General features: G+C 40.8%; 1 protein-coding gene across 1 annotated transcript in view; it reads left to right on the top strand.

The window, feature by feature from the left end:
* Positions 1–60: 60 nt before the first annotated feature.
* Gna13 (G protein subunit alpha 13) overlaps positions 61–16819 on the top strand; it is a 40213-nt gene continuing 23454 nt past the window's right edge. Inside the window, exons 1-2 of the mRNA XM_020179871.2 lie at positions 61–450; positions 2772–2998. Of these exons, the coding sequence (XP_020035460.1) occupies positions 168–450; positions 2772–2998 (510 nt within the window). The 5' untranslated portion in view covers positions 61–167. The remainder of the gene's footprint in view (positions 451–2771; positions 2999–16819) is intronic.

The raw sequence follows: 16819 nt of genomic DNA, 5'->3' as shown, positions 1-16819 counted from the left end.
GCCCGGCCCGCCCTGCGAGTCAGTTCGTTGGTTCCCTCCCTCCCCGGGCGCGCTCGGGCCGCCGCTGCGCTCCCCGCCCTCGAGCCGCGGTGCCGGAGCCGCCTGCCGCCGGAGGAGGAGGTGGAGGAGCCGCAGGGGCCCGCCGAGGCGGCGGCGGCGGCGGCAAGATGGCGGACTTCCTGCCGTCGCGGTCCGTGCTGTCCGTGTGCTTCCCCGGCTGCGTGCTGACAAGCGGTGAGGCCGAGCAGCAGCGCAAGTCCAAGGAGATCGACAAATGCCTGTCGCGGGAGAAGACCTACGTGAAGCGGCTGGTGAAGATCCTGCTGCTGGGCGCGGGCGAGAGCGGCAAGTCCACCTTCTTGAAGCAGATGCGGATCATCCACGGGCAGGACTTCGACCAGCGCGCGCGCGAGGAGTTCCGCCCCACCATCTACAGCAACGTGATCAAAGGTGCGGCTCGGGGTCCGGGCCGGGGGATCGGGGACCTGGGGACCCGGGCGGCGGCGGCGGGCGCGAGGCCGGGCACCGCCCTCGTCCGCCCTCTGTCCCTGGCGGGGGACCGGGTCGGATCGGGAGGGTAGGCAGGCGGGAAGGGGGCGCGCCCGAGTGCCCTCGTCCGTCCCCTGTCCCCAACCAGGTGAGGGGATTCCCGAGGGGAGGGCACCCCACTTTCCCCCTTGCTGCCCGTGTGCGGGTCACGGCCAAACCCCACACCCCTCCGCTGGCCTCGCCTCCTCCGAGAGGGAAGTGGGGCGAGCCGGGTGTCGCGGGGTGACCTCTCCTGCATACTAGGCAGGACGACGCGAGAGCAGCCCCCCCCCCACTGCACCCCCAGTCTCCTCCCCGACCCTCGGGAACCCGAGTCATAAGGTCGCTGCCTCCTGAGTGAGTGAGCAAGGGAGTTTTGGAACCGTCCCAGTAAGAAAAGTTGTCAAGGGCGTGGGGTGACAGTCCCTGGGGCCTTTTGGGGCAAGGCTGTGAACTGGAGGGTGTCACGTTTACGGTACTGGCATCAAGAACGAGTAGCCCCATAAGTCTTTAAAAAAAAAAAAAAAAGTTAGCACGAGTGGTTTTTCGTCCCAGTGTTGCAGGATGTTGGCCTATAATCACTGTGCAACACTTTTCACCGTGCTTTTTTGTTAAATAACTGGGGGCAGGAGAAAAAGGGGTGCTGCTGCTTGTTTCGTTTAAATGAAGTTGTGTCCTGGTGATCCTTTGCCCTCGGTGATCCGGATCCAGTGCAGGTGGAGTCAGCGCGTCAGGGTTGGACTGGAGAGAAGGCTGTGCTATTGGGAAGCAGTATATATATATATATATTTTTTTTAAATAAAACATTGTCCTTAAGTGAGAAACACAGGTGTTTATTTCTGGGTATTCAAAAAATTGAAAGGTGGTTTTTATTGGGTCATTTAAAAGAAGCAGTTCTCGTTTTTCTTAGCATCAGGTATTCTGTACATAAAAGGCACTGGCCAAATTGAGTGGCAGCACCTGGTCCTTCAGGTGCATCTGCAGTCACCTTAATTTTATCTATGACTTTGCTACAGATTTCAGCACTTTTTCAAAAAGTGTTTTTTAAAGTGGGTTTTTGTTCAGGAAGTATATAAGCAAGTCCTTCATGTCACTTTTTTTCCCCTCCCAGGGTTTGGGCAGAGAAAATTTTCTGGGGAGGGAGGCACTGGTGGGGCATTGAGGGGAGAAGAGCACTAGGCCAGGAGCTCAGGGACCACCAGCAACCATTAGGTCCAGTATCTCTGAAGTCAAACTATACAAGACAGTTGTACTTAGCCTGCCTTCATGTTTAGCACAAAGCTAATTAAGGGCTCCTTCAAGGCTCCCACTTTACTTTGCCAGGCCCTAATTGAAGGTACCTTTGTATCCCCATGCAGTTGAACTTAAGAAATTATGTTAATGAATAGAATAGAGGCGACTTGTTAACTGTGAGCCAGGTAAACACCTGCTTCTTAATGTACACTGTGTCCTAAGTGTGACCTACTTCAGACATCATTGTGAGGGAAGTAAGCCACTGGACATCTAGGTTTTTTGAGTTGGTGCCATCAGAAAATTGACGACAAAACAGTTCAGTTATCTAAACAAGTGACTTCCTAGTAGACTGTTAAGATGGATCTAAGGTAACAGTTGAGTGGTAGAACTGAGTTTGAACTAACTTCTCTAAGTTGAAATCTGTTTTATATCCTCTTTCAGATGGTCTTTTTTATGGAAATCTAAGGGCAGCCTAAAACTTACGCCGATCTGAAGCTTGGTCTGGGAGAAGCTTCCGAGTTTTAAATGTGTTTTTGGAAGACTCAGTGTTGGGGTTAGGGTGCTGAGGAATTATAAAGGAATCTGAACAGGGTTCTAATGGGTGGTTCTTAATGTTTTATAAGTAAATGTCTTTTAGGCCTGTACAATTTTGGTTGCAGCCATTGTCTTGAGAGCTGGGACTCTGGGCTGTGCAGCACAATTTCCTTTTCCTTCTCTGGTTTGACCACTTTCTACCCCAGAAATTATTTATAAACTGATAACGTGTTAAATCCTTCAGAAAGAGCTATCCTGTCATTAGTATTTGTTTTTCAAGGCGCTAATATTAAGATGGTGAGCAACTTTTTTTTAACCTCCAAGAAGATACATACAGGTTGTTTTGATACCGGTCTCCTTTTTAGAAGATGTGGGCCTAAGATAGTTAAAAGTTAAAGAACTGATACTGGAATTAAAACTTCTGGTATATCTAACAACTCTGACCCACACTTTTTTTCTTCTCTTTTTAAACAAAGGTATGAGGGTGTTGGTGGATGCCCGTGAGAAGCTTCATATTCCTTGGGGAGATAATGAAAACCAGCTCCATGGAGACAAGTTGATGGCATTTGACACCCGGGCCCCCATGGCTGCCCAGGGAATGGTGGAAACGCGGGTGTTCCTGCAGTATCTGCCGGCAATCCGAGCTTTATGGGCGGACAGTGGCATACAGAATGCCTATGACCGCCGTCGAGAGTTCCAGCTGGTAAGACATTTGCACTTTTCAAATGTTGTTTCATTTTAGTGAGGCTTAGTAATATCTGACTTGACACACTTTTTCCCATTGACTTCCACAGTATAAAATGTATCTATCCAAAATTGTAGCCTCAGCAGCCTGCATTGCTATGTCTTTTTACCAAGCAAGATAAAAATAAAGTAAAATGCAGAGCTAATGAAGCTATTATATTTTCTTTTTTGAAAGATAGGCACTTTCTCCTAATTTTGTTCTTTTTGAAATTAATTTTCTCCCAACCATAGCAAAATATTGATCTTTCTAAAAAGTTGACCTTTTCTTTAATATGAGTTCAGTAAGTGAACCTAGTTGTTCAAGAATGCTTTTTAGTCGATACGGGTACTCATTTTATAATACAGATTAATTTGGTGGAGAACTATTAGCAGTAAATGTGCTTTTTTATATTTTTGCATTTTGTGTGTGTGTGTGTGTGATTTTTTTCCCCCAGTATTGGAGTTCAAACTCAGGGCCTCACGCTTGGTAGGCAGGCACTGTACCATTTGAGCCACTCCACCAGTGCTTGTTTGTGTTTTTTTAAGACACTTTTCATATTTTATAAAATGTCCCTTTAGAAACAAAATTAAAATAACTTTTTGTACTGCTGTTTCATATGGGAAACAGCTTATTTTACCCCTCTGTCTTAAAAAGACTACCTGTCAGATACTTGAATAGAGTATTTTATAGGCCATTGAATGAAGAGTCCACTCTGAATGGAGAGTGGAAAAGAAAGGATCTAATTCAAGGTTTAAAAAAAATGAGCCCGGTGCTGGTGAATCACTCCTGTAATCCTAGCTACTCAGGAGGTAGAGATCAGGAGAATCTCAGTTCGAAGCCACCTTGGGCAAATACTTTACAAGACCCTATCTCAGGAAAAGCCCATCACAAAAAAAGTGGGGGCTGGTAGAGTGGCTCATGTGGTAACAGTGCCTGCCTAGCAAGCATGAGACCCTGAGTTCAAACCCCAGTGCTGCCTAGGAAAAAAAAAAAGAACCAGGCACGGTGGCTGATAATCCCAGCTACTCAGAAGACTGAGGCAGGAGGATTGTGACTTCCAGGCTAGTGTAGGCTAACTGAAAAGAACCAAAACAAAAAAGAAAAATAATAATAAATGAGACAGATTTTTAATCAAGTGGTTTATAATTTATACTTAGATTGTATTGTGGGTTTTATTTGCCAAAGACCAGAAAGAGTCCAGCAGGGTTAGCATCCAGATTGCAATTTGAGGTAATTCAGATCTGAAGAGTTTTACTGTAATATGATTAAAATAAAGTGACAGTTAAAGTAAAACTGCTTAAGTTGTTTGATGATGTCACCAACATTAAAGTGATCTACAGTTGTGGGTGTGGCTACACAGTTACACACCACTGGCAGTCTCTGTTGTACTCTGTACTCGGAAGCAATCTTAGGTACTAGAACAGTATTTCTAGAGAAGCGTTTTTGATTTTTTTTTTTTTAATAAAACAGACACCTTCACCTTATGTTTCATAATATATAACTAGCAATTGATTATGTGCTAGCTTGTGTACTTCTTTCATGTATCTTACCATCAAACTGGCAGAGCTGTATGTTGAAAATTAGGAATTGAACTTCACAAATAACTGTCATCCTGTTCCCAGATTTCTGGTTAGGTTTTGACCTTTGGTCGCTATTGTTATTTTTGAAGACCTGCTTGCATTGACTCCTTCACATAACCTTTCTTATCTCTCTTCACAGACCCTTCTGTTTTTAAATGCAAATTATTCTCCTGAGTTCTGTTTTTCAACAGATTACACTTTCCACTCTGAAGTGTTTTCAGGCTATTATTCATCTTTCCAAAGTCAAGGAAGAAGCAGCCATCTGTAATAAGCATTTATTAGTGCGTACTAAATAGTGAAGGAGCAACTGTGTACCTGAAAGTTCTATGTTTGCTAAGCCCCGTATGATTGAAGTTGGGCTTCACTCACATTTTTTTAATTTGGACTGTCACATCTTAGTGTCATATCAAGACTTAATGTCATCATTGTTAGAAAGATGCCTGTGCATTTCTTTTTCATTAAGAGCAAACAGATAAAATTGTTCAGGATGAGAGCTGCCTGTTCCTGACTTGAGCTGGCTAATGCTTCAGGATCAAAGAGTTCTCAAAGACAGGGAAAGGCAAGTTCCAGAAATGTTTTTTTGTTTTTTCTTTCTCTGATAAAAAGAAGAGACACAAGAAAAGAGGAACACAGTGAGATCTAATTTTAAACTGGAGGCGGGGATTTTTTTCCCGAGTGTATCCTCAGTATTGTTAATGGTTCCAAGCACATTCTAGTTGCTTATTATGTTGAATTAATTACTCTCGCAACTCGAGAGACTCTGTGATGCTTGGCATAGTACTGGGCACTGAGAAGGCACTTTGCTTATTTAAACCATGGTTCAAAGTCATTGTCATTCCTTCTAATCATCTACATACAGCAAATCCCCAAGTCCTGTCCTCTTTCCCTCTGTGAAGACCTTTGCATCCATTCCCTTTTTTCCTCCTTTACATTACTGCCCTTGTTCCTCTTGGATTTAAATAATGTTGTTCAGACACAACCTGGGATTGCTCAGAAAGCTTTGACAGCTCTATGCCTTTTGGTGTTAGTCAAGACTATAGCTAGCTTCCCTGTGACTCCATCAGTATCTTTCATTAGGCTGGTGGATATATCTATAACCTCTTAATCCCCACATACCTTCTATAGCTCTCTTAGATCTTACCCTTCACTTAGAGCAGTGGTAGTCAAACTTTTAAATATTAACTTTTTTTTTTTTAATATATATATATTTTTTTGAGGTGGGAGTCTCACTGTGTATCCCTGGCTGGTCTTGAACTTGTGATCCTCCTGCTTCAGTCTCCCAAATGTTGCAGTTACAGGTGTGCACCACCCTGCCCACTGGTAATCACATTTTAATGTAACTAAAGGTAGTCCATAGACATCTTGGATTACATTTAACTGGAATGCTTGTTAAAACAAAACAGTCAGATTCCCAGACTCCATCAGGAGGATTTGGTTGAGGAATCGAATGAGACCTGAAGATCTGTGTTTTTAGCAAGCATGTGGTGACTGGATGAATGGCTCCTGGAACATGAAGCTCCCTTGCACGTCTTGCCATCATCTTTCCTTCCATTAACGTTGGACCTAATACTTAACTTTATTTCCTCATTTTTTTTAGACATTCTGAATCATGAGGAATGCACTAGGAAAAAATGAAACATCGTACATTAAGTTCCTTATGGAAAACATAAATTATTTCTGTATGCTAGTTTGTTAATTTTGCAAGAAATGGAAAAATCTTTGAATTATAAAATCAGTCATTTTTTGTCTTTGTTATGCTTAACAATAGATTTTTAAATTTTATTTTGTTTGTTTGGTTTTTTTTGCTTACATGGTCTCACTGTGTAGCCAGGCTGGCCTCAAACTCATGATCCTCCTGCCTTAGCCTCTTAAGTGCTGGGATTACAGGCATGTATCACCATGCCCACTTACTTTTACATTTTGGATAGAAAAAGTAACTGGGGAAGTAGGAAGAGTTAGCAGATCAAATAGCTAAACTTAAAATTAATGTTTTTGGTCAATTGCAGTAGCTCACACCTGTCATTCTAACTACTTAAGAGGCAGACGGCTCAGGAGGGTCAGGAGGCCAGTCCAGGCAAAAAGTTCACAAGACTGTCTCAGCAATGGCACAGTAGTGCACTCCTGTCACCTCAGCTGCCCGGAGACAGAATAGGAGGGTTTTGGGCTAGGCTGGCCCAGGCGTAAACTCAAGACCCTGTTCCCAAAATAATGTAAGCAGAAGGGCTGGGGGCATGGCTCAAGTGGTAGAACTGCCTGCCTAGCAAGTGCAAGGCCTTGGGTTCGAACCCCAGGACTTCCAAAAAAAAAAAAATAGTGTTTTTGTTTCAACTAATCATTATTAAGGTCCTTAATGCAAAATTGAAAGGAAAAGAAATACTGACATTCTTTAACGATCTTCGTAACTTGCCTTTTGCTCAAGATGAATGCCCAGTAATCAGTATTTTGGACAAGGAGTAGGAGAGTGATACCACAGCAGGCTACCCATTTGTTAATAACTTTGGGTGCAAACATGAATGTTTTCTTTCCTAAGTTCTCAAAGGCATACATTTCCTTTTCTGGTTAGTTTCCCTTATGAGTAAAATAAATACAGAAAAGAAAAGCTAGGATTCACCATCCTATTAAAACTTAAGGTACCTTTCCAGCACCATGAGAACAGTACGCCATAAGTGGTTATTTTTAGTACTGGATTAAATATGTGTAATATTTTGGGTCTACATTCAGTGTCACTTGCCACTGCACTCAGGAGATATTTTGTCTTTAGAAAAACTTCTCAAGTGGCAGTAGCTAGGGAATTTGTCACTTGTGTCGAGAATTGCTGGGATATGATACAATTGGTGATATAGATCAAACTAACAAGATGGCTGGAAGTCACTGCCAGCTAGGGCTTTTTGTTTAATTTTCAGTTACTTGTTGAGAAGTATAAGCAACGCTGGTCATACAGGACAGGACAGCGTATGTGACAGTGGGAGAAACACCCGACAGCTTCCTAGTTTCTGTGAACAGTTTAACATTGTCAGCATTAATACAGCTTCCTGTAACGGCCAGTCTACCACTGCAATTCCTGAAACCAAAACACTTTTCTTTGTTAATCATTCATTGTGCCTTAGATTGGACTTAGGTTGCCTTAGATTTTCTTACTCAAGTGGTACAGTTTGTGCTTGATCATAGTTACATTTCTTTAAGCTGAGAAGGTCATTTATTTGCGAAGACAATTTCTTCCCTCAATCTGTAGCAAAGTAACTCTTTAGCTTCATGAGTGACTTACAAGAGTTGAGTGCCAACTAAATAAACCCAGAAACTTCTGTTTGTGCTAACGTACTTTAATTTCACCTCAGCATGTATTTAAAGTAGAATAGGATCAGTCATTTGTTTATTCCCTAACCTTAATTTGGATTTGATTCAAAAAGTGATTGTTACTACTTTCAGTTGTAAAATAGCATGTGTCTGGGTTTTTAATTGTTGTTTTAGTTTGTTTTTTGAGACAGGGACTCAACTGTGTAGCCCAGGCTGGCCTCAAACTTGCACTCCTCATGCCTTTGCTTCCTGAGTGCTGAGATTACAGGCATGTACAACCCTGCCCAGCAAATACCATATTTCCATTGGAGGTTTTGGTTTATTTTCTATATTAGTAAAATCAAGTACTTTGATTTCCAGTTTCCAAAAACCGGTTGGATATCTACTGATTCTAGGTTTAGGGTAGGACCTTTCAGTCTATATGACATAGGGTTATATGTAACATTAGACACAGTAGAGATTTAAAGTATAAGTCTCAATAGGTAGAATTTCCTTTTGGTGAATTTGATCAGATGTCACAGTGCTTATGTTTTAAAACCTTATAAACCCAGGACTATGGTACTACTGTTTACTTTAAAAGCAAAGAGGATGTTTTGACATGTGCTTCCAGTTTTAATCTTTGTGAGGGTGTATGTATGTTGTGTGTATGTACATGTAAGCATGTCACTTGGTGTTTGTCATGTTTAGGGTTTTTGTTTGTTTGTTTGTTTTTTGGCACTGGGGTTTGAACTCAGGGCCTAAACCTCAAGCCACTCTACCACCCGTTTTTTTGTGATGGGTTTTTTCCAAATAGGGTTCTCTCAAGCTATTTGCCCAGGCTGTCCTCAAGCCACGATCCTCCCGAACTCTGCCTGTTGAACAGCTGGGATTACAGGCATGAGCCACTGGTGCCTGGCATGTTTAATTTTTTTGATGGAAACTTTACTTTGAGATATCTGGGCATTCGATGCTAAAGGGAAATTGTGAAATAGTACGCTACCTTCTTTTGTTGTTGTGCTACTTTCTGTATTACCATTTATTGCTAAGCAAAGCTAGTGACATGGTAATTTATGCTGCTCTGAAATTATTTATTGAACAATAAAGAGATGGAGCAAGGAAATAGTTTAGTCATGAAAACTAGACTTTAGTTTCAGAATGCTTTACCTAGTGTATGCACCTAATTCAGGATAAAGGTTTATGAGCCTGCTTGAGAGAAAAACACTGTCCCAACAACTCCCTGAATGGAATAGTCCCCGCTCATCTTTTGCGAAGAAGCAGCAGCCCAAATCCAAATGCAGTGTCTGTTCATATTAGCTCAAACAAGTGCCAGGATCTTTCTCTAGAAAATTGACTGGCAGTGCTGATAACTACAATCACTGTTTTAATGCCTTAATGTTTTCTGACGATTGCTTGATAGTGCTTAAAGCCTTGTCTCATAGGCTATCACCTAATCCTTTTAAAAAAAGCTGTGAGAGAAAGAGGATACATGCTGTTGTCTCCATTTCATAGATGAGAAACTCGAGACACCAGCACCGGTTTCTGGAAACACTTTGATTCACAGACCCAGTAGATAATAGACTAGATGCTGGAAGCCCTGTGACTCCTAGTCACAGCTAGGCCACTAAGCCATTTTGCACACACTCAAGCATTGTATCCCTGGAGCATTCTTCTTTGATTTCTAATCTTTTCTGACTCCCCCCCATCCCCTCTTTTTTTTTTTTTTTTTTTTTTTTTTGCAAGACGCCTTTTTTTTGAAGAGAATTTGTTATACTCCAAGAGCAGAACAGTATTATTGTGGGCTGATATGGACTGAGGAAATAGATTTTTTTTGGAAACTGACTTCAGTGGATTTGGCCAGTGTCACTGGTCTGTTCTAGTGATGGTAGTTGTTAATCTTTCAAATTTAATTGTTCTTCTTTTGGAAAATGAGTCAAAAAGATTTTATTTACTTCTTTAGTTTAGGTTTTGTTTTGGTTTTCTCTCACAGCCCAGGCTGGCCTGTAATTTACTCTGTAACCCAGGATAACCTTGAACTTGTGACCCTCTTGCCCCAGCTTCCGCAGTGCTGGGATTACAAGTGTGCACTACCATTCCTGGCTCAAAAAAGATGTTTAAACCAGTGCAGTGGCTGAACTTTTTCATTCTCATCTAGCCTAGAGTAGATGCAGAGTAGTGTGGTAGAATTATTCCTCATCAAATTGGGTTTTTTGGTCTGTGTAGTAAGACCTGTGTACTTAGTTGTGCTTTTGGGCTTTTTTTTTTTTCACTTTTGTTTTTCATACTAATTAGAAACAACCATTTTCAAATTTATTGTTTTATTTTACATATTGTGAAACATACGGTTTAATATGATCTCCTTAAAATTTGATGTGGTTTTCTGCTGTGCTGTGGGATGAAAGTGGAACAAGGCAGCTGGCCAACTAGAGTGTGATCCTGGCCGCCAGGCAGGTTCCTGGGCAAGTTGCTGAGCATCTCTGAATTTCTGTTTCTGTGATTGTAAAATCAGGATGCTTACAGAATCGCTCATTATCACTGTGGGGATTGCATGATACACTCCGTGCAAAGCCATCAGCACAGCGCCTGATGCGTTAACCGTGTATTAGTATCAGCTGTTAATATTCCTGACGTGGCATGTGCACATAAATACCTTTTTAAAACAGGCACTGTCAGCTTTAATTTGTTTCTCTCTGAACTCGATTGTCAATATCAAAATCCCGAATTCTGAATGATGTAAAATACATGACATTTTCTTGTTAGGGCATGTATACACATCAACGAGAGATTTGAGATATTACTACATTGGTTCTTGTTGCCTACGAATATCACTTTGCTTAATTTTCACAGTAAAAATATAGAAAGTAGTTTTAATTCTTCACAGTACGATGGGCTGATGTCTTTGTAGCTACTCCATACACACACACACACACACACACACACACACACACAATTTTAAAAGCAAATTTCTTAAATGCTTGGGACCAAGTGTTTCAGATTTCAGATTTTCTAGCTTTTCAAATATTTGCATACATATAATGAGCTATCTTAGAGATGGTTCCCAAATCTAAAACGTGAAACTCATTTATGTGTTATATTCGCTTTATGTACATAGCCTGAAAGTAATTTTATGTAATATTTTTAGTATGCCTGTGACTGTGACTTGTCATATGATGTCAGGTGTAGAGTTTTCCATTGTGGCATCATGTCAGTGCTCAGAAAGCTTTGGACTTTGGAGTATTTCAAATTTTTGATTTTCAAGTTTCAGCTGTTCAACCTGTTATGAAAGTAAAAAATGCTCTGAAAATAATAAAACATTAAATAGATGTATGGTAAAACTAACCAGTATTGGTTTTTGACATTTTCACCCTGAGACTTCTAGCCAGAATTGTAATTGTTTGGAGAATGTGTTCCCGAAATGCCTTCGATGTGTAGGCAGAATTGTCCAAGTCCTCATCTGCCTGCTAGAGGCATAGTGAGGTAGCCTTTGGCATAGGCAGGTGCCTTGCCCAACACTCCCACTGAGTACGCTTCTTTCTTTCTCTCTTCCTTCATCTTTGTCTCTGTGGCATCCCTCCCAGGGCTCTGCCGCATGCGTACACACGGATGTACCCTTTCCCCTTCTGCCATTTCCCTGCCTAGGACTTGGCAATGCTCTGAGAGTACTCAGATTAAAGAGGGCAACTGCCCTTCATTTCCAAGGCAAAAAAATTCCTAGTGTTCATAAAATAAAGAATGATTTTTAGAAACATTCCAATTGTTTTTTATGAGATCTTAAAGAATCTTACCATTTTGTATAAAAACCAACTGAAAAACATTAGTCTGGGGTTTGGGATCTAGCTTAGTGAGAGTATTTGTGCAAGGCCCTGGTTTGGATCCCCAGAACCACAAAAAAATAAATTAAAACCATTTTTCTCAGGAAGCAAAGTAAACAAATTGCACATTTGCTCTTCCTGCAGAAAAGTGTCGATTTTAGCATTTAAAAACAATGTTGGCCAACACACAAACACTCCTGTGCTGTCCCTACCCCCAAAAGTGAAGCAGCACCTTTGGGTCCTTTAAGCCAGCGCAGCTGTCTTTACATGTAATGGGGCATTCCTCCTTTAACTCTTACAGAGAGGCTAAAGAAAAAGAGCTGACATAATGAATCATTGAAGTGGGGGACTTTGCTTTTTCTTTTCAACATCTTGGGTGCTGTTTTCCTTGTCTCTGGGTAACTTTTTTGTGGTGCTGGGGATTGATCCTCGAACATGCTGGACAAACCTCTGTCATTGAGCTACATCCCCAGTGCTTTGTTTCATTTGTTTTGTTTTCTCAGGTACCATGTTGCTGTGTAGCTTAGGCTACACAGCCTGGAATTCTACATCCTCCTGCCTCAATCTCCAGAATGCTGAGATTACAGGCATGCACCACTATGCCCAGCTTCTAGTGCTTTTTCATTTTATTTTGAGACAGTCTCACCAAATTCTCCAGAATGGTTTTGAATTTACCATCCCCTTGCCTCAGTCTCCAGAGTACCTGGAACTATAGACATGTGACACTTTTCCTGGCTTAAAAATTGTTTTTCTGTTGAATAGGATGAACTAGCTTAGTAGAAGTTATGCATAAAATTTGTCATTGTATATCATCATGTGACTTTTATTTAGGTCTTTGAACATATAGTTTGGTTGTATTCATTCATTTACTGTTAAATAAAAGAAAAACTCATGGAAGCTACTAGCAGCAAGCAATTCCCCAGATTTTCCAAGTTTCTGGAGAGTCATAAGCTATTGCCTGGCTAACTCTGCTGTGGTAGGCCAAACAAATCAGAAAATGTCCTTGAGTATGCTTTTTAGACAAATAAAATTGTTATTCAGATGTATCGTGTTTGCTAAATTCATTTTATTGATTTTTATAAATCTAAATAATTAAATACTATGTATTCAGAAAGCTGCAAATACTATTTATCCCAATAAAAAACTTACAAAGACTGTTACTCCCCTGCCACAGTTGCAGTAAAACTATTTGCTGTGCTTCAGAACTGACAGGGACTCTGTTAACATACCCATTATCTAAACTTCAACTCTGCACTCAGATGAGGAGAGTTGCACTGGCTCATTTTCTTCTGGACTTTTTAAATTATAGTATGCTACGATTAAGTGTAATCAGTTTTAAGATTGGTATTACAGTTTAGTAAGAAAACCAGTTCCCCCTGTTGTATAGTATTTTGCACATTTGGCCTTAATGTATAATACCTTTCTTTCAAAAAATGAATGTTTAAAAGTTTCATTCTGTAGAAATACTTTTTTATAGGAATACATGTGTCTGATATTCTTATGTAACTTGTTTTTCTGTGCGCAAGTATTAAGGTTTAGAGCATTAAGTGTCCTGTTTCTTCATAACAACCTGACTTCTTTTCTCTATGAAATGTATGAAATGTAGAGAGTGCAGAAGGCAGGAAGGCACTGTATGGCAGAACATCTGGGTGAAAGGTCTTGTGACAGTTCCCGGGGAGCTTTCAGCAGCCATTTGGTCGCTTGCTCTTGCACACCTGGGGTTGAGGCAGGCATCTTTTTGCAGGCTAGGCGTTTGCTAGTGAGCCAGCCGAAGTCATCTCTGAGTTGGTCCTAGATGCTAGTTGGAGGAACCTACATTAAATAGGCAGACAGATTATATAATTGTACATGTGCTCAGTGCTCTGAAGGAAAAGATAAGGAAGCAAGGAGAGACCAAATGGTCCAAGGACATGACATTTTGGCTAAGACCCCATGGATGCAAAAGGGTCACCCAGACGGGGCAAAGAGAGTTCTCCAGACAGAAGGAGCACGTGTGCAAAGTCAAAAAAACCTGTCAGAAGATTTGATCATAGCCCGTGGAGGAGTTAGGCAGCAGCTGATTTCACATTGAGGAGTTTGGGGTTTCTCTAAATGCATTGGGAAGTCAGCAAAGGATTTTAGGCAGGATCATTCAGGCTGTGGTGTGGAAATTGGTGGCAAGCAGGAGAGCCTTGGTGCTGGACCCTGTCCTGGATGGTAACCATTCCCAGAGTTAAGAGGCTACTACAAAATAGTGACTTGTTTTGAGGTGATAGGCAGAGAGAGGAAGAGAAAAAATGGGTTCAAGTTCTGCTTTGTAGGGAAGAATCACTGGATTCTAGTAGGCTGTGAGATAAGGGGAAAGGGCATGTGTATATGTGACTTGGGTTCTGGCCTTTTTCTAGGTTGGCGTTGGTACTTTTTATTCAACTGGGAAGATTGTGGGGCATGAACTTTCAGGGAGAAGATTAGTTGTGTGGCTTGGTCATATTAGTTGAGATCTCTTTGAGACATATAGATACCACGTAAACTGTTTGATAGGTGAATCTGGAATCCAGAACAGAGTTTTGGACTAGAGATAGAAGTCTAGGAGTTATTTGTATCCAAGTAATATTTTAAGTCTATGCAATGCATATGATTTGTCAGGGGAAGGGTATAAGAAGAGAAGAGATAGGGCTGCTGCTGGTAGAGTCTTAAGGAACCTTCACATCTTTGGAGAATGTTCAGAGGTGGAAATGCCAGCAGAAATGGCCACAAAAAGAGGAGAAACACAAAACGTGTCAGGAAAGTGTCTCAGGAAGAAAAGGTGGTCAACAGTGCCGTCTGTCAATGAGGAGTCTAGTAAGGTGAGAGTGAAGTGTCCATTGATTTGGACAGCAAATGTGCTCATTGGCAGGTGATCTGCTGAGGGAGAGGCCAGCCTGGAAGGGCTTGAAGAGGGAAGACAGGTGGGGAAGTGAAGAAGATTCACTTGATGTTAAGCTGACTATTCTCATTTCCTTTTTATAGTGTTTTCAACCACCTGGCTTAGCAGGTTGTGGTTTTTCAGACCTTTTTAAAGTTCAGGAGGACTTTGCATTATATTAACCAATTTCTTTGAATCACACTTTCAGAAGAGTTAAATATCAGTTAGTAGTATTGCAGATCTGTTAGACAGAATCCAAATTAGCTTTTTAAAAATTTTTCATTTATATTTTTTTTAGTTTTTATGAGGTAGGATCTCCCTATGCAGCCGAAACTAGTGTTAAAGTTTCTGTATAGTTCAGACTGGCCTTGAACTTTGATCTTCCTGCCTCAGCCTCCTGAGTGTTGGGATTACAGGGTGTGTGCCATCACACTGAGCTCCAAATGAACGTTTTTTAAAGTTTAAATTTTAAAACAAAACATGGTCCCTTAAGAAAATCATCCAGTTAATCCACTATACCATCACACAGAATGTCTTTGTCAACAAGTTGGTGTATTTCTCTCCATATTTGAATACAGTATTGGATTTTAGGTAACTCTTCTGTGCTCTCTCTACAACCTTATATCCTGCTCATTTAATGGTGCAACTTCAGCATCTCCTGGTGGGGAGTTTCTTACACAGATGGTAAGTGGGACATTCTTAGCAACAGAAGGTGGTGGCTCTAAATGGCAACCATAAATCTTAACCTACTGCTACTCTACTGGTCAGCAGTGTATTTTATGTCAGAGCTAGCCTATCTCTGCAGTATGAAGCTTCTCACATTTAAACTTTGTATTTTACCTTCGTAAGAGGATAACAAAATAGAATAACTCATATGTATAAGATATTTATAAATGCTCATTAGACACATGTCCAAAACGTTATTCGCTATTTCTCCAGGATGATGCATTTAAATAAAGTAAGGTCCTTTAAGTTGGGCGTGGTGGTGAACACCTACAATCCCAGCACTCAGGAGACTGAGGCAGGAGGATGGAGAGTTGAAGGTGAGCCTGGGCTACATATCAAGACCCTGTCTCAAAACAAACAAAAAGAAATAAAATATCCTTTTTTATGTGTGTGACTTCTTTATATATAGGAGAACTACTAAACTGTTGTACATTTTGTGTTATTTGGAAGTTGGTGGGACATCAGAAATACTCTTAGAAAATTGAGATCATTAAGATTATTATCCATAAATTATTTTGGTGATAAATCTAGGTGAAAAACTTGATGTAAGGGTTGAGAATAGTGGCAAGTAAAAGGCAATTTACAGAGTAAAGTTACCAGCTTAGTTCTTTCTGAAAGTCTTTTTTTTTTTTTAATATCATGTACATGTTTGCTTTTCTAGCTTATATGCTAGCAAAAGTAGAATTAAATTGTTGTGTAAACAAGACAAAGATAGTATTCTTTGGGAAAATTCTACTTAGACTTTATAAATTGTTTTAGATTACTGTGGAAAGCTGCTTAATTTGAAAAATCGCTTTCCTTTGTCTCTCCCTCTTTTGGCTGTACTGGGGTTTGAACTCAGGACCTCATACTTGCTAGGCAGACACTCTCCCACTTGAGCCACTCTGCCAACCCTTTTTTGTGTTGGGTGTTTTCAAGATAGGTTCTTGCAATACTGTTTGTCCAGGCTGGCCTCAAACTGTGATCCTCCTGACCTCTGCCTCCCAGATTGAAAAATAGTTTCCAAATACTGAGATAGTTTATAATGTCACTGACTGATTTGGCTCTTGAAGAAGTGTTAATGTGTGAACATGTAAAATGCTAGCAAGAAATTTGCTTGGAGTATACTTAATTTTGATTTTTACAGAGCAAAGGAAAATAGCTTCTGTTTCCTTGGCTGTAAATAAATACTGTCTTGCTCCTCATGAACCAAACAAAAAGGTCTGTGGTGGACTTTTTCCACACACGCTGTAGTGATAAAGATGAGACTATTGCCCTTGCTTAAAATGTGCTAGTAGGGCAGCACACCAAATACTTTGGTTTTTTTCCACAGAAAAATGAAGTAATAAAGTTGTGTGGTTTTTTGTTTTTTTTAAAAAAAGCAATCTCAAAGATAAGGAACAATAAAATAGGTCCTTTGTGAAAACCTAGGCAAGAGGAGAATGTTAGAAGGACATTAAATAAAAGTGGTGAAACTGGCTGCTGACAAGCCCCGGACCAGGAGAGTTTTATGTGCTCTCCCTGTGTGCAGAGCTTTGCTGGCCTGCCA

The sequence above is a fragment of the Castor canadensis genome, chromosome 11 (genome assembly GCF_047511655.1).
Source record: "Castor canadensis chromosome 11, mCasCan1.hap1v2, whole genome shotgun sequence".
NCBI lineage: Eukaryota > Metazoa > Chordata > Mammalia > Rodentia > Castoridae > Castor > Castor canadensis.
Note: the sequence above shows the minus strand (reverse complement) of the source record. Positions and strands in the feature narration are given on the sequence as shown.